Below are 22,980 nucleotides of genomic sequence, written 5' to 3' on the forward strand. Positions count from 1 at the left end.
ACTCCGCCACAAAGATTTCTAAAGACCTGCTAGAAGGCAAAATCTGTTGTGTTCGTAAAGGAAGAACAAGATAAAAGGCAACTTACCAATACAATCGGGCGGCGGTCTCGTAGTGACCGGCGCAACCGGCGTTTCAATCGCGACGCTAGGCAAGCGCCTTCTTTTGATGCTCTTCGTCGTCTTCATCTTGGAATCTTCGAAATGCTTCTAGCAGACGACGGAGGAATCGTAAGGGGCACAAAGCTGCTCGATCTTGTGGACTCGGCAAATTTTAACCGGGCTACAATAAACAAAAGACTCGCGGTCGCCGCTACGGCACGGCCGCCATGGCCGACGCCGATGTTTGTTTACCCCCCGGCCTCCCCGACATGTGCGAGGGCGGAGCTTAGCCGGAATCGTCATCAACCTCCTCTCCCGCCTTCGCGCCTCCTTTCTCATGCGCAGAGGACGAAAATGAGCCCACTTGCGAGGCGTATATTTCCCTTCACGTCTGGTCTGGCGGATTCGCTAACTTTGTCGCAATCGTGAAATTGTCTGGCCACATTGTTATAAAGCACGTTGTTTTTGTTTATCTCAGCAGCTGTGTGGCTGCCTCTTGGAGCTCGTCGCGTAGACTGCATATTCTGTACGCGCACGTGGTTAAATGAATATATTTAAGCTCCGGCCAGGGTCCAGGAGAGGCGGGATGCACCGATGTTGCGCCCAAACGCTATCTTACTCGTAAGCCTCTACGTAGTGCTTTTCGGCTCTACGTTCATCACGAACAAGGTGAGTTACCAACGCGGGTCCATATGGAATAATCGGAGGCAAATTGAATTCCATGTTACATTGACTAGGTGATTTATTTCCTTTCGAGAAAGTGGAGCTCCTCCCATAAGAGAAGCTGCGCGTCACTTGTGTTTAGCACGTACTTCGGATTTTTAGTTGCAAATATTTTATTAGGGTTACGAGTTCATGTAACTGTGTCAACGTGACTGCGGTATCGGTTTGCTCCGATATTGTTGTTTCTTTAACGCGAATGCAGCAATGCAGTTTTGGTAATCTTTTGGGCCATAATGTGGTTCGTTGCAGTATGTCCTCACCATAGAAAAGTTTGCATATCCTGCCATATTCCAAAGGTAAGCAACAATCCTTTCTTTTTTCTTGTATGTCGTACGCTGATGCTCATCTTTCGCTTCGTGCCGTGCCGCTTCCTTTTCCAGCTATGCACGCGCGCTCTTGGCCATTCATGGTGGGAAATAGGGAATGAGTATTTGTTAGCCTCGTTAGTAAGTGGAAACGGGTGCCAAAATAAATATCGTTTAACCCATTGGCTATCGTGTGTGTCGCTCGCTGCTGGGCCGTCCGTACCGCACGTTTTTTCCCCAAATCGGGGCCACTCTAGCCGTGACTGCTTGACTTGTATAAGAAGCTTTTGCAGTAAAACTCTGCATAAAACAAGAAAACGTGTTTATTTACATGGTTAAGTGGTTCCATCGAGTCTACAAATCACTAGGCATTCAAAGATTTTTCCTTGTATGAAAGATCTTGAAGCACTCGAGCCTGTGCAAAGCTACGCCGCACTTCTCTCACTCCAATCGACTTTTACTTTTCTTGCCTTGTGCCTTGCACACTTCGCACTGCCTTGATGGGTTTCGCTTGACGGGATTCGGCGAAATCTGACGGGGGAAGTGTGCCCACTCTGCGGCCTCAAGGCGCATAGGGGACGGTTCGACAGGCTGCTTTCCTCGTCTCCGGCATCCGTGAATAGCTGTCTTCTTAATAACATCTTTGGAGAGATCCACTTTCCAGTCACTATAGCTTTTTCGTTTTCCTGTTTTCTTCGCATGAAGATTGTAGGCATTGTACACAGCGATGTCAAGGACGTAGAAGAAAATCTTGTATCCTTTTGCGTAGCGATGCATGATCGGAAATGATGCAAGCTGCTGGCCTTGCCGGTTGACACCTCCCATTCCTTTGTTGTACTCTTGCACGACTAGAGGTTTCAGTACTGGTTCGTTTCTCCTGTGTCGTCTCTTTAAAGTTTCAGTGATGTCAGCTGCACTGTAACTTGTTGAAAGCATAGTAACAGGCTTTCGAACCTGTCACTGAATAGCCATGATGCCACGTGAGAATGGCAGTGCTTTCATATCTTTAGGCATATTCTTCCTGTTGGTTCTGACTGTTCCGACAGTATTGGATCCACCGTTTTTGATGGCCAGGAAGACATGCGGTGAGGAATACCAGTTGTCCAAGTCAGTGGTATGTCCATCACGTAGACGGTTTTCGAGGTGGTCTTTAACAATTGCTTCACTGCATAGCATTGAAGTGGTCGCATGTGACTTCTTCTCCTTGCCTGTGCAAATGAAGAAGTTGAGGCAGTAGCCACTGGAAGATTCACGAAGTGTAAAATTGGATTCCGAAACAAGCACGCTTAGAGGGTTGGAACTGGACGTACGCCAGGCGTCCACGGAACTTCATCAAGCTCTCATCCACGGCGAGGTTCTCATCAGCAGGGTAAGCACTTACAAATGCTTTGAGTATGTGGTCGACGATTGGACGCAGCTTACAAAGCCTGTCGTCTGTCCCCGTTGCCTCCACATCGCACAAATGAAGGTTCTTCGATAGCATCTAAAAGCGCTTCCACTGCATCACTGGCCCGAAGAACAGGGTTCTGATCATGCTCGTTTCTGACCAGTAGGCGTTTATGGAACTTTTCTTCACTTGGCTCATCAAGATGCACAAGGTGTAGATTTTGATCTCTCCTGGTGTCGTGGGAAGCCACGCTGGTTCTGGCTCAGTGCACTGCTTCTTCCTTGCAAAGGCATTTGTATAGTCCGTCACCAGTTCCCAAACATATTTTTCAAGGAACGCGTTCAGCATTTCCAAAGGAGAGCAGTTATCGTCTTGGGCTGCATCAATTCGCCGCTTGAGTCCTGCAGATCCAGAAAAGGTGATTTTCCTAACTTTTTAGGCAGTGTCGTCATCAGCCCAGGTCAATTCCTCCATTCTCTGTCGCTTAGGCATCACACAACCAGGGCTATCTTGTTGTGATTCTGACTCAGAACTGCTGTCGAAATCGCTCCCGTCGTCAGCAGAAGGCTCAGAGAAGTCGCTATCCTTACCAGACGTCCTGTCATCATCTCTGTCAAAGAAAACATCTTTGATTTCATGTCAGAAAGGCCACGCTGACTACTCGATGCTGCCATCTTCTCCAACTAAACAGCGATCGAGCAGGAAAGACGACACACAAGAACAAGCTCAAACAAACACTTTGAACAGAACGGCCATCTTTTGGCAATGTATCTAACTACACTACACCAAGACTTCAAGTCTACATAGTGCGCCATCTATAATGGCTTTTTAAAACAGAAATATATGCAGCCTGGCAAATTGCCGGCTTTGGCAATATGGCCCGACGGCACGCCCGGCGATTCGCCTGCTTTGGTAGCGAATGGGTTAAAAATGAAACAGTAGTATAGCTGTTAGACATTTGAAATGAAAACAGCATCAGTTTTAATGATCACCTTGCTGGTCATTCAGAGGAAAGTTCTTGTACCTGAAATAACTTAAAAAATGGGAATCCAAGACGTACGATATGTTCCTGCCCGGTAATTATAAACATTGCTTGCAAGTGACCGCCACTGACTGTTATTTCTACTGACTGGTTTGTTCGAACTAGAGCTTCTGCAGTGTGCAAATAACTAACATGGCAAACCAAACGCTCGCAGCGCATAAAATACTGGCATGGCAGTGAATGACATCACATGCAAGCTATGTGTAGATGCCATCCATCTTCGCAGCCCACTCCTGCTTGCTATTGTTTTAATTGTCTCTTCGTTGAAATCTTTTAATCTTTTCTATCGCATGCTGCTTTGTGTAGACTGCAATCCTCCACTTCTGGTAAGATATTTCACTTTCTTGCACTCCTAGACCAATAAATCATCACTACTAAGGGCGGGAAATTCTAGCGCCTATTTTATTGTCTAAATATCAACCACGTCCTGGCCACACCACGGAGACACCAATGTTTTGCTCAAAAAGACACCAAAACATTATTTAAAAAGAATAAACCTAATGTCGTTACGTCACTCTGAACTTAAAAGTAGCGCCGCTCCACGGAAGTATGGTGGCAATGTGTGTGTGTGCGCAAGCCCTGTCGAACTTGGTCAAATCGGATTTTCCTCCTCTCCCGTACCTGTTCAACTCCTGCGGGGAGCGGGGAGGGGCAGCTAAAATGGTCAGGTTGTAATGCGTCTCGGGAGCTTCTGAGATGCATCGTATTCGTGACGTCGTGTTTTCTTTCGCGGCCAAGGCTACATGGAAGCTGGCATGGTTGTGAGCTTTGCCACAACCATGCCAGCTTCCAGTGGTGTTAGCGCATATTAACCCAGCCACTTCAGTTGCCCCTCCCTGCCTCTCCCGCAGGAGTTGAATTAGGCACAGGAGGGAAGGGAAATCTGGTACGGCTAAGCTCGACATGGCTCACACTCGCGCAGCTTGCAGCCATGCTTCCGCAGAGCGGCACTGCTTTTAAGTTCAGAGTGACGTAATGTCATTCAGTTTATTCATTTTAAATGATGTTTCGGTGTCTTTTCGAGCAAAAGATTGGTGTCTCCGTCGTGTAACCAGGACGTGGTTGACATTTAGACAATAATATCGGCACTAGAATTCTGTTGCAGTATCCTATTAGGCCACATTTGTGGGAGAATCCGAGATGAAGACAGCCTTGAAAGGTAGAAGAAATGCAGACTCTTGTACTAAGACAACTTACACTCTGCAACAGCGTTAGAGTGAACACAACATTGGCACTTTTTCAACTTTTCACGGACATGACATCGAAGTGCACCAAATTTACTGTTTAGGTGGAAGTCCACGTGGGCACTTTCCACCACGCTATAGTTTTGATTAGGCTCTAACTTTAGGAGAAAAAAAATACAACTGGCAATTGCTTGTTTGCGCTAAGTGACGTGCTACGCAGCTAGAGCCCTTTTAATCCGGTCAAAAGTTTAGCGACAGGTGCGGCCCTCGTGCAACCCTTGCAAAGAAAAGGGTGGCACAGTACAACTGAACTACGTAACTTCTATGCACCTTACATCTCGTCACGTCTCGATCATCAACATAAAATGGACGTACCCTCGTGTAAAACTACATCTTTTCATAGTTCGTTCATACCTCGCACCACTCTTGACTGGAACCACCTTCCAGCCTCTGCGGTATCGATTTCCGATGGTGTGGCGTTTAAAAACTGTATTGCCAATATTTATATTCCAGAATTTGACTAACCTATTGTTATTTTTCTTGTTCTGTTTCATGTGCATATCTTAGATTTACTTTATATTATGTAACCCACTCCCCTCTGTAATGCCCTCGGGCCCTGAGGGAAAAATAAATGAAAATGAAATGAAATGTCTAGTCAATATGGAAACCTCCAGTCCTCTACAAAAGCGTTTATATTGTAAGTAGTCTATAATAACGAGACAAAAACGCATGTATTTACCCAGTTCGTTCCCAAAGATGTTGTCTATATAGCGGGGTATTCATATTAACGGGGTCCGGTATTACTGAGATTTGAGTACATTGTAGCACCTATGTTTTCTTTGGAAATAAGGATGTCTAGACGGACAGCATCGCTAGCTCCCAGTGTCATATCTTTTGTTTTTTGCAGCCATAGAATATTATGCTATTTGATGTATGTATATATTTATTTAAGTTGCTTGAATGTGTGTTTTCTTTATGGTCTATATATATGTTTTAACAGCTGGCAAGTTCTTGTGGCAGCTCTTGGTTTTATTCTTACATCTGTTTGCTGCCGATGGCAATGGCACAAAAAATGTTTAATGTAAGTTATAATCCATTTCATTTCATTACACTGTCTCATTACACCATCTCATAGGGTATTTGTCTGCTAGGGCTTTCTGGACAAACATATTGTATTCTAGAAAAGTGACCCGGTCAGGCATTGTTTAAGGGGTATGTACTTGGGCTAGTTGGTCCTTCAATGTGGGTGATAAAAGCACTTAAAACAATTAATTAGTGAAACAGTGATTTTTATTTATTTTATTTTACATGCCCAACAACAACCATGCAGGTCTCCTCCTTGGTGCACAAATATATATACATATGAATAAAAAAAGAAAAAAAAAGAAAACACAATTGCAGGTTTCAAACACAAAGCAACAAACACAATATTTAGAGTTTGGCAACCAAGCAGTTTCACTTGGTTCCTGAACACCTTAATGTCTATGATGACTGATCATGAACACCAGAGTGCTATGTGGTGTTCATCATTATTTCACTTGCCTGTTTTTTAGTGCTTTTATCCTCTATAGGCATTGTTGGTTTTCAGACAGCATATGATACATATTTTGCCTGCAACAGGGTTCATCTGCGGTAGTTGTCTAATATAACTCTCAGAATGGGCATGTATTGTAAATGACTATATATTCGATGGGCTTAATACAGTGATGGAAGTGCTGTGCCATTTGTGCCAAATTGCACTCTGATAAAGTCTACGACATCTTGTGCCAAAGTGCCGTTTCTGCTAAGAATTGCACCACACCTGTACTTAAATGGGCAAAGCAAAAACAGAAAAAAATATTATTGGTTACTCGTGGAAGTGGAGAGTGCTGGTGAAGTTATGGTGTTAGAGGAGAATTAGTTCTAATACTGAGACAAATAGGAGGAAAGGAAAATGGTACAAATATGTATTTTAGAGCGTTTATACTCTCCGTATAGTTTGTTTTATCTTAGGTCAGAGCATAGTCGAAGGCTCGAACACATACAACCACAAACATATACTAAAAACGCAAGTCACGGGACATTCGCTGCACTTGATTCGTTTAGTCGATGAAAGACTATACATAGGAAGATGGATGAATGCCACAATGTCACGCTTTGATGCTGGCTGGTCCCATTGGCTCGTAGCAGCGGCTACACTTTAAGTTAAAGATGAAACAAAGTATGAAGATTGCTCGTCAACTTCGCCGGTTGGTTGATGCACTGGTAGATTGATCGCCAACATTGTCTAAATTTCCAGACAATGTCAGCGATGTGAGGAGCTAAAAGTTGCCAGAAAACATTGCCAAATTGTAGGATGGCGGCTACTGTGGTAAGACAGAACCAGGGTCTTGTGCTCTCGATGAGATAACTTAATTATCATGTCTGCCACCTGCCTCCGTGCTGCGTCTCACCAGCGCGCTCGTGTCGAGCTTCACCGCTTTGCACCGGAGTGCTAGGTGCTGCGGCTGACATGGGTGAGCGTATGGGTTAGCGCAGTAGGCTCAGTAATTATGCTCAGTACTATTCCAGGTTTACTTTTTTTTTTTGTCTTGGTGGTAGGTTGATTTCCAGTTTTAAAAATCTGTGCCGAGAAAAAACATGCGGGTCTATGTTTGAATAAATTGTAGTCAAGGTTGTTCTTGTGCAGCTGTCGATCGAAAGAACAGCAAACTTAGACTTTACTCTTTTTTAGTACCCGTTGTAAATGGAACCTTCTCTGGCTAGAGCCTCATTTCTAAGAAGAATTCTCTGTGTTCCTTTGGCACCCTACCCATTCTTATTACGAAAGGTAATAAGTAATATGGTGCAGGATCAAACTGGAACCCTCCGTCATTATCAAAGATGAACTGATTTAGCTGTGCAATCACTTTTTCATCTCCAAGTGTTGTACTAAGAGATGTTGGCATCTGCTCCAAAAGCATCAGTGACTGTTCAAACCAAAGTTTTGCCCGCTACAGAACCTGCTACAAAAGGTCAAATGTCGCTTCCATCACTGTTAATATTTGCAAAATTTGTCGAAATTGCACATTTTATAATAATGCAAACATTTTTTGCAATGTCTATTTTAAGCTTAGCATATTTTGCATATACAAAACAGTTGCAAAGGAATTGATCCCTGAATATATCACCCATATATATGGGGCGTAAGGAGCAACCTACTCGACACATTCGTAAAATACTAAGCTTGTGAATATAACATTGTCTACAGTAGGTGTGTTCCAAGTATAAAACTTTGCATTTGGGAGTAACTTGTCAGTGGTTCATTGATCCCATGTCGTGCTAATTTATTCACTTGACATGTTTTGCAATTGTTTTTGATTGATGAAATACAAAAAAAAACATAATTGAAGTTGCTGCAAAATTTAAGTTGTATGGGATAGTGATTCATCATACTGTAGTTTTGATGGTTATCAACTCATCTTGCTCTGACTTCTTATTTATAGAGTGACAGTACAATATCACTGGAAAACCATTCCATTTTACACTATGAGCATCTATGCCGGTTCACGGGCCCTTACTGTGCTTGTAAGTTTTTCGGCGACCAGCTGCTAATTTTTAAGCTCAATAAAATTAGCAGAACCTTAATTGAGATATGTGCTTGTGTTCCCCCCCCAGCCCATATCAGTTTTCCTGGCCATACACAATGCCTTGCTTCTTGTGCACTGTGGTGTAGATCTTGACATGGGAAAGCAGGTTAGCAAATGTTTGGCATTAGTGGCTGTTCAATTTCACCAAAGCATGAAACAGTTCAGCATCGTCAGTTTTATGGATATCACTGTTGCAGAGCATTTTCTTCAGTTCCAGTCCTAAGGACCTCATCGCATTCACTTCAGTGGCTGTGAGCAGCATAATGCTTGTTACTACTGTACCTAGGGTAAATATGCAGTTTCTCAATATACTCTTGGTGCTAGACTTTATGACATTGGTGGCTTGAGGCATAGTTGAATATCCCAAGCTAAAAGGGCACTGACCAACTTCTGCCTTTACAAAATAAAAATGTTCAGTAGTAGTTTATATCTTTGTCTATTGAGTTATATAAAGACCATTTTTAATTGGCTAATGCTGTTTAATGAAGCAAATTCCATTTCTATCACAAAGAAATTTAAACTTGTTTTTTTAATATATTATTAATTGCAGAGTTTTGGCAATGCTATGTGGTGGATGTTGCTACACATTTGTTGTACAGGTAAGTGGAGCCTCTTGTTTTGGTTTTTCTCAAGCTATTTTCCTACGTTTTATTGCATTTAGATGTTTTTTTTCTACAATTTCAGGCGTCATCTTTGCCGTTGAGAAGATCTCTGCGTATTGTGCCAAGACTGAGTAATGCCCTTATTATTTAGGTTGCTTTACTTTGGTGGCAGAAGGTAGATGATGCCATGGTGATAACATTTTTGCTTTTTTTGCAGTGCATTCAACCGCCAAGTTTTTTATTATGCATCAAGGTTGGTTGAACACATTCTGCACTCAGTACCGACCATCTTTCCTTGTTCCTGTACTGTCGAGACCGGTTATAACGAAGTCAACGGGAATCGGAAATCACTTCGCTATATCCGCTATTTCGTTATAACCGACTTCACTTAACGAAGTGCAAAAGGGAATGGGAAATCGTGATCGCTTTGCTGTAGTCGCTATTTCGTTATAACCGACTTCGCTTAACGAAGTGCAAAAGGGAATGGGAAATCGTGATCGCTTTGCTGTAGTCGCTATTTCGTTATAACCGACTTCGTTATAATTGGTCACGACGGTATAGCATGTTTGCTGATAATAACTTTGTAGTTCCCTAAATTCAGAGGTACATCTAAGCCTTTTTTTTTTTCCAGTTTTCTTTTGCTTTTGCCTACAAGCTATTTTTTAGGTAAGCTTCTTCATTTTTTTTTCTGGATTCCTTTCTTTTTATTTTGTTGATTGTGACTTTATGTGTACATTTTTCATTACAACGAAGCTTCGGCTTTCATGTTTTTACTCCTGCAGGTGATTTTTATGCCGTCCAGAGGTACCCCTACCTTGCATCTCCTTCATTTTGCTGGACATTTGTTGCCAGGTCTGGTCACCTATGTTATGAAATGTTATGGTGTGTAAGTTATATCAGTGTCTTACTTTTGTGCTACCTGTTTGTTTCAGCGGGATACTTGGTTGTTTTCTTGCCATGGTGTACCCAAGTGTTCTAAATCTGGAGCTGGTGAACCTTAACATTACCGGCCTTGCCAAGGTATTTGCTTGCAGTAATTTGGATTTGAATAAAACATTTTGTGGCCTTCATATAATAAAGAGTAAAATGAAAGGAGATCCACCGGGTGTATTAAAATACAAGTGGCTCAGCTTTGGTGCATAATGGCCGATTTTTGCACAAAATGTATACTTGACAAGGGTTAACATTAAAAAACGAGCGTGTTGGTCAATACTTAAACACCGGAAAGAACAACCGCCAAGTTTTTTATTATGTATCAAGGTTGGTTGAACACATTCTGCACTCAGTACCGACCATCTTTCCTTGTTCTTGTACTGTCGAGACCGGTTATAACGAAGTCAACGGGAATCGGAAATCACTTCGCTATATCCGCTATTTCGTTATAACCGACTTCGCTTAACGAAGTGCAAAAGGGAATGGGAAATCGTGATAGCTTTGCTGTAGTTGCTATTTCGTTTTAACCGACTTCGTTATAATTGGTCACGACAGTATAGCATGTTTGCTGATAATAACTTTGTAGTTCCCTAAATTTGTGTTTATTCTTTCCGGTGTTTAAGTATTGACAAGGGTCATTTACCTGAGCTTCAAAATGCAAAGTTTGGGTTCTGGGGGCAAACTTTGCAGCTGAGCAGTCTAAATTTATGGAACTTCGTTTTTTTCTAGACATTGTGCAGGTGAAGAAAGATAAAATGGAACATAATCCTGCTATCAGGGCTGTAGTTAGGAGTTTGGGTATAGTTTCGTAACATTTCAACGTCCAACTTGCAAGAGAAAACAATTAAACGAAAGGAATGTGATATGCAGTTTTTAAACAATTTACTTTGGCTTAGTTTTTTTCTCCACTGTATGTAACAATCGAAAATTCTTCTAGGTGGTTGTATCTGCAGTTTCAGTTATTTCTTTCGGGGTACCTGTGGTGCCTCGCGATTACCTGTTCTGGTGAGTATTTTTGGTGAAAACTCTGTTAAGACAATATACCAGGTGTAAAATACTAAAATGCATCATACTAAACTATAGTACATCAATTTCTTTTTACAGTAAATTTTTGTCTTATTCCTCCAGGACTGCTCTGTCACTTGTTGCTGGAATCTTTGTTCCCCGGAGGTCAACTCCTTGTGCAGACAGTTGTACATTTGCTCAAGCACACCACTCTCTTGAACACATCTGATAATACTGCTTTCTGTGTATTAATGTAAAAGGAAAGGATAAGGACGAAAACAGTCGCCCGTGAACAAGGGGCCGAACTGGCCTTGAAACGTCGGGCTTCGTATTATTTTTTGGTTAGAGTTGTTTTCCTTTAACATTAATTGCCACTCCTAACCAGGTGGATGTCCACCGAAAGGTTTGCGTTCAATGCTTTCTGTGAGTGTTGGCCCGGCATCTAATTTCTCATGAGGGTTGCAATGTTGAGCATTTTTAAGCACCAAGGTAAATATTCTTTCAATTCTGTCTGGCTGTGGCAAGCATTTGGGAGCAAATATGTGGCATGTTTAATCCATATTTTTAGAGTTGGTGTTTTATCTGTTGCTTGTACTCTATTTCCTTGTTAAAAAGATGCCCTCACTTTACTCGATTGAAAGGAGAGGACAAGTGTCTGCCTTTTTACGGCTTATTGAAGTGCTGTCTCATGTTTCTTTTTCTAGCTGTTGTCTTCAGAAGGTTTTGTTAAAGTTTGCTCAAGTTACTCCATGGAATAATTTGTTGTGCAAATGGTAGCTGAATGTATAGGTACACTTTATTCAATTCCAAACATTTAGCCCAGCATGACTTTAATTGTGATGCTTTTTCTTCGCTTGCATTTAGCCAGTAGTGCCTAGAATTTATGTGTGACACTCAAGTGCCAATATTTTTATTTGTTTTTATTTTTATGCAAATTTATTAAGTTTCTAGGCTTGACCTACTCCTGCTGTTGATTCAGAAATTGTTTCTGTTATTGAGTGTTAACTGTTTTGTCGAATGATTTTTGGTTGAAAGTGTGTGCCTGCCTGGGCTCTTTTTGTTGAGCTATAGCAGTTGTTTTTTAGGGAACAGAAGTTTACTATGATTTGTATTCGCTTATATGAGCACTAATTACTTTTTTATTGTGATATATTAATTTTGCAAGGATGGAGACCTAGCAAATTTGAGAAAATCTTGCAATGGCCTCAGTCCATTTTACTTGCAGTTTACTTAAAGGAATACCGAAGCAGAAAATCTCAAACTTAAAAAGTCCATTTTTAAATTTGACTTGTATAGTTCAGATTGTTTTCTTAGCCTTGTGCTCAAATTTCTTGTGATTGGAAATTTGGGAAACTTAGCAGGCATACTTTTTTGGGGTAGACAGGGGGCACCTCTACCCATCTGGTGGTTCCTCTCTCATGTGACGCAATGCAGAAGTAGGTTTTTAATAATTTCTTAACTTTTTGCACAGCTATCATGCCTTTTTGAGTTGATTTTGGTGCTTATGCTCTCTGCTCTGGTCTGGCTTTTAACTAGAAGTTAAGCTTGTAAGATTAAATACTCAATTTTGGGGGTATCTATTTGTTTGCACTTTGCAACCACTACAACGAAAGACAAGAATGTTCGATGAAACTTCGTCTGAATGCGGACAAACAATCTATAAGTACATTTAATTTTTTTTTAGCCGAGTGAAATATATGTTTTATGGGGCGGGGGGTGAGGAGGAGAGAAGGGCATCACGCGCGCCCCAGTGATGTCCCCCCACTGTGCAGCGCCGAGAATTGGCGAAGGGGGACGTCGCCGGCAATCTTCGGTTGCTAGGTGTTGCGTCACGACATCCCCTTTCCGAAATTCAGTCTGGCCACTGTGATCACTATCATCATCATCATCTGAAAAATGGCATATGTGCCATAACAATGGCGGCTTTCTAATTACTGATGAAGGAACATGTTGAAGATACTCCTAAGGTGAGGATTCGAGACCTATATATTCTAGACGTTAGCACGTTTCGAAACCGGAATTGAATGCAAGTGCTGCATAAGTGTTCATTTCTCTAATTCGAGCCCAGTGAACCTGTTAGTGGCACAAAATCGACTTCGAAACCCCTTGACTCTTACAACTTTATCAAGGCGCGTCTGTCTGGGTTGGCGCTTCGTTCTGACTGGTTGCATCGTTGTGGGAATCGACACTGGAAGAGATGATCCAGAAAAACCTGTATAGCGAAAAGTTTATTCTCGTCTGCCGTTGACATGCAAAAGTGAAGGTGCCCGATAAAATACTGCAGGCTACAAGTTCATTGCCGCCATTCGTATGGCAAAAGTTAAACCGCCATTTCAGCCACCAGATGGCACTGAATTTTGGAAAGGGTCTATTCAGTGCTGTTACCGTTGCTACTCGGGGTGTCGCGAACCGGCCGCGGTTCGAGTTCGACCAGGTTCGACTTTTTCGAACTTTTAGTGGAAAGTTCAACGAACCTTCTATTGAGGTTCGACTCGTGTGCGCATGCGCGACAGGCTGGCCAGTTGGCTTCGGATTGGATGATAATGGCTAAGAGATGAATTAAGTGCAGCGCTGATTGGCTATTTCAGTTAATACAGTATTAAAAATTAAGTCATAAACTTCTTCAGTAATCAGAATTAATTTCCTTTAATTACAACTGTTCACACTATAAGATAACCCTTTTTATGAAAAAAAATTCTCCAAACCTAGACATGCTTGCATCTAGGTCTGGCCACACTGTCCACAAAGTCGAACCGGTCGAATCTGGTGAAAAGTTCGAAGGTTCGTCGAACCGGTTCGACCCAGTCGAACCCCGAAAGTTCGACCAAAAAATCTGGTTTGACAAAAGTTCGCGACACCCCTAGTTGCTACGCGTCCTATCGCCAAGCCTCGAAATACGCACCTCGCCGCCATCTGTCGGCGCTTGTAGAAGTTGTGTCCTGGCCAGTTTCCACAGCCAGTGAAGCTGTATAGTCCCAAGGTCAGCGCATGTACCAGGGCACTAATTCTAACGGATTAAAGAGTAGAAGACAAAGGAAAGCATAGAAGATGAATCGCACATTTCAGTACTTCGCTTTCGTGACAGTTTTTCTTGTGATACCGACTCCTTGATGTTGGTTATTGCATGGCATTGCTTTCGTAAGCTGTAACTGAAGAGGTCTCCCTACCTAGATACGTGAGAAAACTGATCGAGTTTGAGCATGTTGCTGAACACATTTATTAGCTGTTGCTCGAAACAATGCTCTTAAAGTGATGTGGATTATTTCCGAGTCAAAACTTGTGGAAGATAAAATATCACCCTCAAATCGGGTACATAAAAATATTGAGCATACCTGAACCCGCTTTAGGTTTATAGTTCAGCAGCTTATGTAACTCATTCAAGCCTGGGCGCTACAGAAGGCACTTCGCAATTAAATATATTTTACTTGGATCAAGAAAATGCCTTCTGCACAATGAACCAGCTGGGTAGTTCCTTTTTGCAGAATGGCCCACAAACGAAGTGAGTTCGAAGTTCGTTTTGGGAGAGAAATGACCGTTTGCTAGTCGGCATGACATAGAGCATACTTTCGACCTGCGACCCAAATGTACTTTATTTATTTATTTATTTTTTTGCTTCGGTATTCCTCTCACAGAAGTTGCACAAAGGCAACTATTTGGGTGGGCGAATGTGCAGCTTCCTACTCTGTAATACTGTGCAATTTATGCCCAGTCATGCTGAAAAAAGAAATCTATAAAAAGATCTGCATGTTAAAATGTATTTGTTGGCTTTCTAATTACAGTAATCTTACGAACACTTCTACAAACTTTGAAATTTTTATTGAACTCTTTATTTCAATAAAGTGTGTGAAAAACTTCTGTGTTACTTCACCTACTCATTGAAGTCGTATTACGGTCAAACCCAAGAAATTTTATTTCTGACGAGGCTGGAAATCGTAATGTTCTGGTATCCTTTTACATGTGAGAAAAATGAATGCATCCACTTTAACGAAATAATTCTGTTGTGTGGAGATTTGAAGTGATGTCGACTGGTCCAGTCAGTTTGAAAAGGGCGCAGAACTTTTCTTTAAGTATGTCGAACGCAGTTCCCGGCGTAGGTATTGACCAGCAGGGGACTTCGGCAGGTCCTTCACGAATTCGAGCCCTCCGTGCAACTGTTTTGCGTACTCGACTTGCTCTGAAAGTAATAGAATAAGAGTGTCAGCGGGATTGTAAAACTAGGCAGAAAAGGGTGTAAGGTTTCATCAGTCGCGAGCAATTTTTCTTCCTCCATCACTCGAGTCACATCGACAAACGAGAGAAGCTTGTGTTTATGGCCAAATACCATTTTGGTTTTCTTTCATAGTTATTTTGATTTACATGAGAGGGACCATCATAGTGTAGCTTCCAGACTAGACTTCCGAACTGCTTTTGTTTAGAACACTCTATTATATGGTAGTCATATATGACTTTAATTTGCAAAATTCTTCCCTAGGTGTTCTTTTTTTTTTTTTTTTGTGTGTGTGTGATAAGCGTACCGGCAACGTGAAGGAGCATTTCTTCGACGAGGGAATCGTTGTCGCAGTCTGGTAAGCATGAATCCTCGGCCAGTATCACAAAAGCCCGGGGCGCCTCCCCGAATTCCCTGTGAGGAACGCCCACCACCACGGCTTCCGCTACGCTGGGATGACTTAGTAGGACTTCTTCCAGCTCGGCGGGAACCACGTGAATATCGATACAGCGAATCAGGTCCTTGATGCGTTCCACCACACAGACGTTGCCATCCTCGTCGAAGTGGCCGACATCGCCTGCACATGGGGAGAATCGGTTTAGTTCCCCTGCCGTTAGAGGATGATCATCATCGACATATCTTATTCTCCATGTGTGAGTTTTGTTCGTCAAGATTGTTCATTATGATGAGGCGTGACGAATTTTGTAAATGATAGATTATATTAATGTTGATTTGCTTACGATACAAGTTTCTTTGTGAACCAATGCAGCAGACATTTGTCTGGTGTGCTGTGTATGATAACTTTTTACGTTGTGATTAGGTAGTAAGTGCGGTCTATACATGGCGTGCAGACCATCTAGGCAACGCTTCCATTTTTGACCCCAAATTTGCCCCCGCGGCCTATACACCGGGTGCAGACTAGAGTCCGAAAAATTCGGTAATTGAGTCGAGAATTTGCATGATAAGAAAAATGGGTAATACGGTCGGAGTTTTGAGTGGTTATCGGACTGGCCGAAGCGAAATGGATCAACAAATTTCCTCCATACATGTATTGTTTGTATTGGGATCAACATGTTTTCGTTTGTCGGGCCCACCAGCCGAAGTTTCTGAGATCCGAGACTGATATCGCGATTAATGCGGTGTATTGATGTGAACTGGGATTGGTTGTAACGTGGTGTGTGGAGCCCTGGCGGAGGCAGTGTGCAGAGAATTGAAACTTTGTATTGGTTGATGATCAGGGTGGTCTAGCGACCGGGAAAACCGGAAATTGTCAGGGAGATTTTAATTACCGGGAATAGTCGGGGGTATTGTCAAAAAGCGAGCCCAGTCAGGGAAAACGAGCGGGAAATGCCATCGAGTGGCGACGAAGGCGCCGGAGAGGAGAAAAGTAAATGAAAGGGAGGAGAGCGCTGAAGGAGCGAGAGAGAAAGAAGGGAGCAGAGAGGAGACGACCGCCATTTTTTAGCAACGCAGTCGGAGACTGGTCTGAGAACAGCACTGCTGAGGCTGCACGTCGTCTGCTACGGGCCGACTTCTTTTTCGCCTGAATAAAAGTTTGTGGCCATACGCCGAAAAATCTTCATTTATTAGCTTTTTAACCCACCGAGGAATAGCAGAATGTCATTTTCTTGCCAGAGCCAGCAATATAAAAGGCAATAATCGAGATTTAGATGCCGATCCCACGCATTCCGCCGGGAGAATGATCGAAGATGGCGGCCCTCCCCACTCAGGTGGGACCAGCCGGGAGTTCACGCGCATGCGCTCATGCCCTACGCCGCGTGCTGATTGGCTCACTTGGGAGGAGAGCGTTACGGCGGCAAGATCATAGACTGGACCAAACTCTCCCCAAATACGGTTCTGCGATCGCCCAGGGCCGTATATGGGGAGAGTTTGGTCAGTCTATGATCTCGCCGCCGTAACGCTCTCCTCCCAAGTGAGCCAATCAGCACGCGGCGTAGAGCGAGAGGCATGAGCGCATGCACGTGAACTCTCGGCTGCTCCCACCTGAGTGGGGAGGGCCGCCATCTTCGATCATTTTCCCGGCGGAATGCGTGGGATCGGCATCTAAATTTCGATTATTGCCTTTTATATCGCTGGCTCTGGCAAGAAAATGACATTCTGTTATTCCTCGGTGGGTTAAAAGGCTAATAAACAAAGATTTTTCGGCGTTTGGCCACAAACTTTTATTCAGGCGAAAACGAAGTCGGCCCGTAGCAGACGACGCGTAGCCTCAGCAGTGCTCTTCTCCGACAGCGTTGCTAAAAAATGGCGGTCGTCTCCTCTCTGCTCCCTTCTTTCTCTCTCGCTCCTTCGGAGCTCTCCTCCCTTTCATTTACTTTTCTCCTCTCCGGCGCCTTCGTCACCACACCCACTGGCCAAACTCTCCCAATATACGGCTCTGCGATCGCCCAGCGAACAGCGCCGCGCGCGGCCACTTTTGAGTCAGCGTAGGGAGAGTGGTAGAGCTCCACCGCCGCTCCCGCGCTTCCGCCACTGTGGTAGCCCAAACAGGCATGCCGGACCTTGCAACACCCACCGGTGTTCCACTGCAGTCGAGCGGCGACTGCGAGGTCGCTTGCCGATGAGTACGCGCGACGTCGCCGCGAGAGGCGCGCGTATCGCAATAGATTCCTGCGTGTCTCTCGCTTCGCCTCAGTGCAGTGGCATTCTTGCAGGGAGGGGAAAGGGGGGGGGAGGGGGCATGCATGCGCATTGGTCGAAAAACAAAAAGAAATAACTTAGGTGAACGTTTCTGTAATAACCTACTTCGCAATATAAAAAATAAAAAAATAAATAAAAAAACCCATAGAGTTGTAGTTATGCAAGTTTGTAGGACAGGCTCAGATCCTCTCCGGAGCTGCGTTTGACATAAATCGTAATTTTTTTTTTTTGTTTTTTTTTCAAGAAGTAGTATATTATTAGTTTACTTTTAGGGCTTAGCTCCTCTGGATGAGCAAAGACGACGTAAAGGCAGCTTTTGGGCGGCCTGAGCAACCTCCAGCATGTTACGCTTCTGTGTGACACGTACGAAAGAATTTTTTTTTTCTTTTTTAAAGGGAGAAAACCAGCGAGGGAGCTTCAGTTCCTCTGTAGGAACTGAAAATCCCTTCTGTTCACGGAATAAACTCAAGAGTGCTCCAAGACGAACATGATCACATTTGTCCGTAATTTAATTTTACATTTCCTGGTGGACTAAAAATAGAATGGTCGCCGTGGGAATTCTTGAAACTTCCACCTTTATCAGAAATCTTGAATATGTCCTAAATGCCAATAGCAAACTTAAAAAAAAAAGTTTAGAAATGTGTACAGCCATTTGCTTTGGTTTCTTTATGTTTTATGCCCTTGTAAAAAAAAAATCGATCAAGGATAATAAGGTGGTGAACTGGGACAGTTGGTTGACTTATACATGATGGGGAAAACAGCTCAGAAAACACAGACTACGAAGAAGAACGAACACGACAGGACAGCATTGTCTGTTTGTTCTTCTTCGTAGTCCGTGTTTTCTGAGCTGTTTTTCCCCATCATGTACAACGATCAAGGATTGTAGGTAATTTTAGAAGTCAGCCACACACAGCTCAGTCACAAGACACAGCTGTCGGTAAACCCTTTACCCGTATGTAGCCATCCCTCGGAGTCTATTGTCTTTGACGTGGCCTCCTTGTTGTTGAGATAGCCTTTCATGACCTGAGGTCCCCTGGCACAAATTTCGCCGTCTTCGTTGGGTCCCAGTGGCTCTTTGCTTTGAGGATCGACAATCTGGACAGAATGCGCCATTTTCAGAAATTGTGCAGTTCATTCCGTGGAATGAGCTGCACGTTGTGAAGTTGAGGAAAAGAAGAGTGGTACGGTGCCAACTGTTCTTTTCATTGCTTAGGGAATTGGAGTACCTTTATTTCTGTCATGGGAAATGGAGATCCTATGGAGTCGGGGTTGGTGGTGGGCATCGTCATGAAACCGGTCAGCTCGGTCATGGAGTATCCTGTAGCGAGGGAAGAGATATACCCCTTTCCCAGACTGAGTCCGACCCCCCCCCCCCTCCCCTCTTTCCCCATAATGTTTACATGTTTACACAATGTACGCATACCTATGCTCTCACCCCCCCCACCCCCCCCCCCCCCCCCCCCCACACACACACACACGCACAAAAATGTTCACCCCTCTAGAATGCGAATTCTGGGTAAAAGACCTGCAGTTCCCCGATACTGTACAAAATGACGCAAAATGTGCTCTCTTTCGCGGTCGCTATATTAAATGATCCGCGCACGCACAGATCTTTCCTCAATATTTTACGTGTTTTGCTGTTGTTGCTTCACTCGCGATATTTGAAGACACGAGAGTTATGTTTGTTTTCGAAAGTCTCTGGTTATTTTGGGACTAATTTGTCCGCTTGCCCGCATTTCTAGCGCATTCTCTCTCCCACTCAGTCTGCTGCCGCAACATGGCATAAAAATGATTATATATATATATATATATATATATATATATATATATATATATATATATATATATATATATATATATATAAGCCGTAAGAGTTACACTTCTGCGGTTTGTGCAGGTGAGTTACACGTCCCGGGGGACATAGTATAGGTGCTAATCGTAACGATCAGTCGGCTAATTAATTAAAATTAGTGAAAATAGACATGGTTCCCATTAGAAACTTGCTAAACGTCATCGAAAACCACTAAATCAGTAATTTTCAGAAAGACTTTGAGCACGTGAGAAGCGTAGTAGTGAACCAATGTTAACACTCGTGGAGCAGGCAGAAGGCTAGCGGTTGCAGAACGCGGATGATTAGGTGCTGGCTTTGCGCCTGCTGCACGAGTGGTAATTTTGGTGCGCCCCCCGAGTTTCCCACGAGCTTCAAGTCGTTCTAAAAAGAGTTAATTTAGTGTTTTTTTATCAACCTCGGTAAGTTTTTAATTGGAACCATATGTCTATTTTCACTAATTCAAAAGTTAATTCATGAATTTTAATTAATTAGCCGACTTATCGCAAGAATTAGCCACCTGCATAATGTCCCCCTGGCCGTAAAAAGTCTCACGGTCTCACCTCCACAAACCGCATAAGTATAAATTTCACGGCTTTTTTTAAACAAATATCTAAAGCTTTAAAAAAACTATATATATATATATATATATATATATATATATATATATATATATATATATATATATATATATATATATATATATATATATATATATAACAGTCGGGTGACTTTTCTGATGAACTGTAAATATGTGGCGGTGCCTCACCGAAGTAGATAGTCTCCAGGTTGAACTTCCGCCGAAAGTCCTCAATGATGGAAGCCGGCACGACACCTCCACCCAGTCCGGCACTGGTCCAGCTGGTGAGATTGTAATTCTCGGCCAAGGGACTGTTGCTCAGCATCATCAGCCTCGTGGGCATCAAGGGCATGTGCGTGATCTGCGTACCCAGAAAACTTCACTTTCCACTGATGGAATTCGACTTTGCTGCTTTGTTATTTGGTATTAATCTAAGGTCTAACGACTTGACGGATATCATGAAACAGTTGGCTAATAGGAACTATAGAGCTCTCACCCTGTACTTTTCGACTGCCGCGAAGATGTCTTCAGGCTTCGTTGAGGAAAGCAGCACGGTAGTGCAGCCTCTGAGGCAGTTACCGAGCACTGTGACAATGCCGGACAAATGCACAGGGGGCATCCAGTCGAGCGTCACTGGCCTAGCCACCTTGGCATTGGCCACCGCCAGTGTGGACGTCCACCTGCGGATGTCCAGTGCTGTGGGTTAAATCCGCACTGGGACTTTTAGGAAGGAGATCCGTTGCTGGAGATAGTTGACCAAAAACGAAGCATTACAAAACATTACAAAGAAGTTAACGAACTTTTTTTCAATCGAATCTTGCGTACTTTTTTTTTTTTTTTTTTGTGATTTTCAAGAACTTCATACATAGAAATGTTAAGAAGTGAATATCCGTCTAACTACTTTTTTTTTTCTTTTTTTTTTTTCTGTGGGAACACATTCAAGAAGGGTGTTTAAAGGGATACTGAACCGAAATTTGGATTTCGCAAAGTAAGGCTGCAGAAGTGTTGAAGGGAAGCTACGAACTCCAAAACATCACTCGTACATCGATATCTCAAACGGATGGCCGTACTTTTGGAAAAGAAGGGTGCGATCAAGCAACGATCAAGCGAGTTCTTTGACGTAACTGTCCTCCGGGAGAATTTGAGAATGAGGAGAAGCGGCCGCGCTTCTCTCCTCCTCACTTCGGTTCACCAGCTTGACGGGACGTAGCGAGGAGGAGAGAGAATGGGAGTCGTGACGTGCCTTAATTGTCTCGTCGGCCTCGTCGGCCGGGTTCAATCGCGCACTTCGTTACCAAAAAATACGGCGATTCGTTAGATAAATCGCCGTATGAGTGATATTTTTTGGTTTTGCAGCTTCCCGCCTATCCGCCCGGCCTTGTTTAGTGAGCTCGAAATTTCGGTTCAGTATCTTTTTAAACGAGTTATACTTTAATCGATACAAAGACAGAAAGACGGGCCTATAGGATATGTTGAACTCTTAATGGCGGTCCGGCTCTTTCTCTTTCGAGCCTAACCATAATGAAAATATTAATTTTTGTATTTCTTTTCTGACCTCGCTTTATCTTCTGGCAACGTACACCCACGGAAGAACATCAGGTATACCAGCTTTGTCTTTCGTTCTGTAATTATGAATGGGACGTACGCATCCCACATGATCTGTGTGGCAACGAAATTGTAGTGGGTGAGCATGACGCCCTTCGGCGGGCCGGTGGTGCCTCCGAGTAGGTGATCACCATCACCGCTTCCTTTGGTTCCAGCACGGGGTCCTTGAGAGTCGCCTGTGGTTGGCTTTCACTGGACAGTTCCTCGTACGGAGTGCAGCCCTCGCAGTCGCCAAACGCCACCACACCCTTTGACAATCAGGAGAATATAAGAGGGAGAAAGAAGGAGCATTAACGATCTAATAAGGTCGTTATCAGTGGCGCCAGGTGAGGACGAACTCGCACCTTGAAATCATTGATTCCCTTGGAGGCTTCGAGAATCCTCGGACAGTATTCGGGTTCTGCGAATTACTACCGCTGGTTTCGCGTCTTCCAGTTGGTACTTGAATTCTCCTGCCAAGAGCCAAGAATTTCGAAGGTTCAGAGGAGCGATTCGTTGGAGCTTCTAAAAAAAGGCACCCTTGACGTTTAAGAAGTCTGAATGATATGCAACGTTGTGGCGTAGTGAAGCGCTATACGTGATGTGCTGTCATAATTCTTCCAAAGGTTCTTTTGGAATTTTGTGAATTCCAAAGCCACCTTTGAAATTCGCAGATCGAAAATTTAACTTATTTTTTCTCTTGACCTCGTGTCATAATGCCGGACATAGCGCGGCAGCCGCTTTTGATGAGTTGTCAGGGACGCCAGCACTATGCGAATGCATCTTGCATGGGCGGTGTTTTAGCTTCCGCGACTTCCCGCGGGATCACTGAACGCCAAGAGAGAACAGCCTTCGCTTGCAGATGTCTCGCAACCGTAAAGCGTGCGCCGACCGGGCAACCCATGCATCCAGACACGTCACTATGTGTGAAATTGTGGAAAACTGTAGATGGAACACTAAATAAACGAACAGAATATCCTCTTAATTTTTAGGAAGTATAGACGATTGCAAGAAAGGCGACTGGCCGCCGCCATGTCTTTGCTCCTGCGGACAAGCCCGTGCAATTGCAAGCTATAGACAATTGCAAGCATGGCGCCACAAGTGGTGCCCCATGCGTGCAAGCGCGTGCAACGCGCGGGTGAACGTAGCTTTGGCAAGCTCGTAATCGCACGGGCGTGCCTGCTCGAGCAGAGACATGGCGGCGGCCAGGTCGCCCAGCTTGCAATCGTCTT

The 22,980-nt window shown here is 43.6% G+C and overlaps 2 protein-coding genes across 2 annotated transcripts; one reads left to right on the forward strand and one right to left on the reverse strand.

Moving 5' to 3' along the window:
* Window positions 1-557: 557 nt before the first annotated feature.
* Window positions 558-14,743, forward strand: LOC115331491 (transmembrane protein 241). Its single transcript, XM_029993598.3, has 14 exons — window positions 558-768; window positions 1,072-1,118; window positions 5,741-5,821; window positions 8,205-8,286; window positions 8,377-8,454; window positions 8,546-8,635; window positions 8,899-8,947; window positions 9,033-9,081; window positions 9,168-9,203; window positions 9,582-9,616; window positions 9,733-9,802; window positions 9,883-9,970; window positions 10,821-10,888; window positions 11,012-14,743. Exons 1-14 carry the CDS (start codon window positions 694-696, stop codon window positions 11,115-11,117), a joined length of 954 nt encoding a protein of 317 aa, XP_029849458.2. The 5' UTR covers window positions 558-693; the 3' UTR covers window positions 11,118-14,743.
* LOC120836198 (4-coumarate--CoA ligase 1) lies at window positions 14,683-22,241 on the reverse strand. The gene is made up of 8 exons (XM_040211379.3): window positions 22,114-22,241; window positions 21,810-22,017; window positions 20,661-20,844; window positions 20,354-20,525; window positions 18,983-19,074; window positions 18,707-18,851; window positions 15,403-15,672; window positions 14,683-15,062 (listed from the first exon to the last, which is right to left on the reverse strand). The coding sequence occupies exons 2-8, from the start codon at window positions 21,854-21,856 to the stop codon at window positions 14,923-14,925; spliced, it is 1,050 nt and encodes a 349-aa protein (XP_040067313.1). The 5' UTR covers window positions 21,857-22,017; window positions 22,114-22,241; the 3' UTR covers window positions 14,683-14,922.
* Between the last annotated feature and the right edge of the window lie 739 nt (window positions 22,242-22,980).

Source organism: Ixodes scapularis, unplaced genomic scaffold (assembly GCF_016920785.2).
Source record: "Ixodes scapularis isolate PalLabHiFi unplaced genomic scaffold, ASM1692078v2 PGA_scaffold9__187_contigs__length_104089568, whole genome shotgun sequence".
In the NCBI taxonomy this organism is placed as follows: Eukaryota; Metazoa; Arthropoda; class Arachnida; order Ixodida; family Ixodidae; genus Ixodes; species Ixodes scapularis.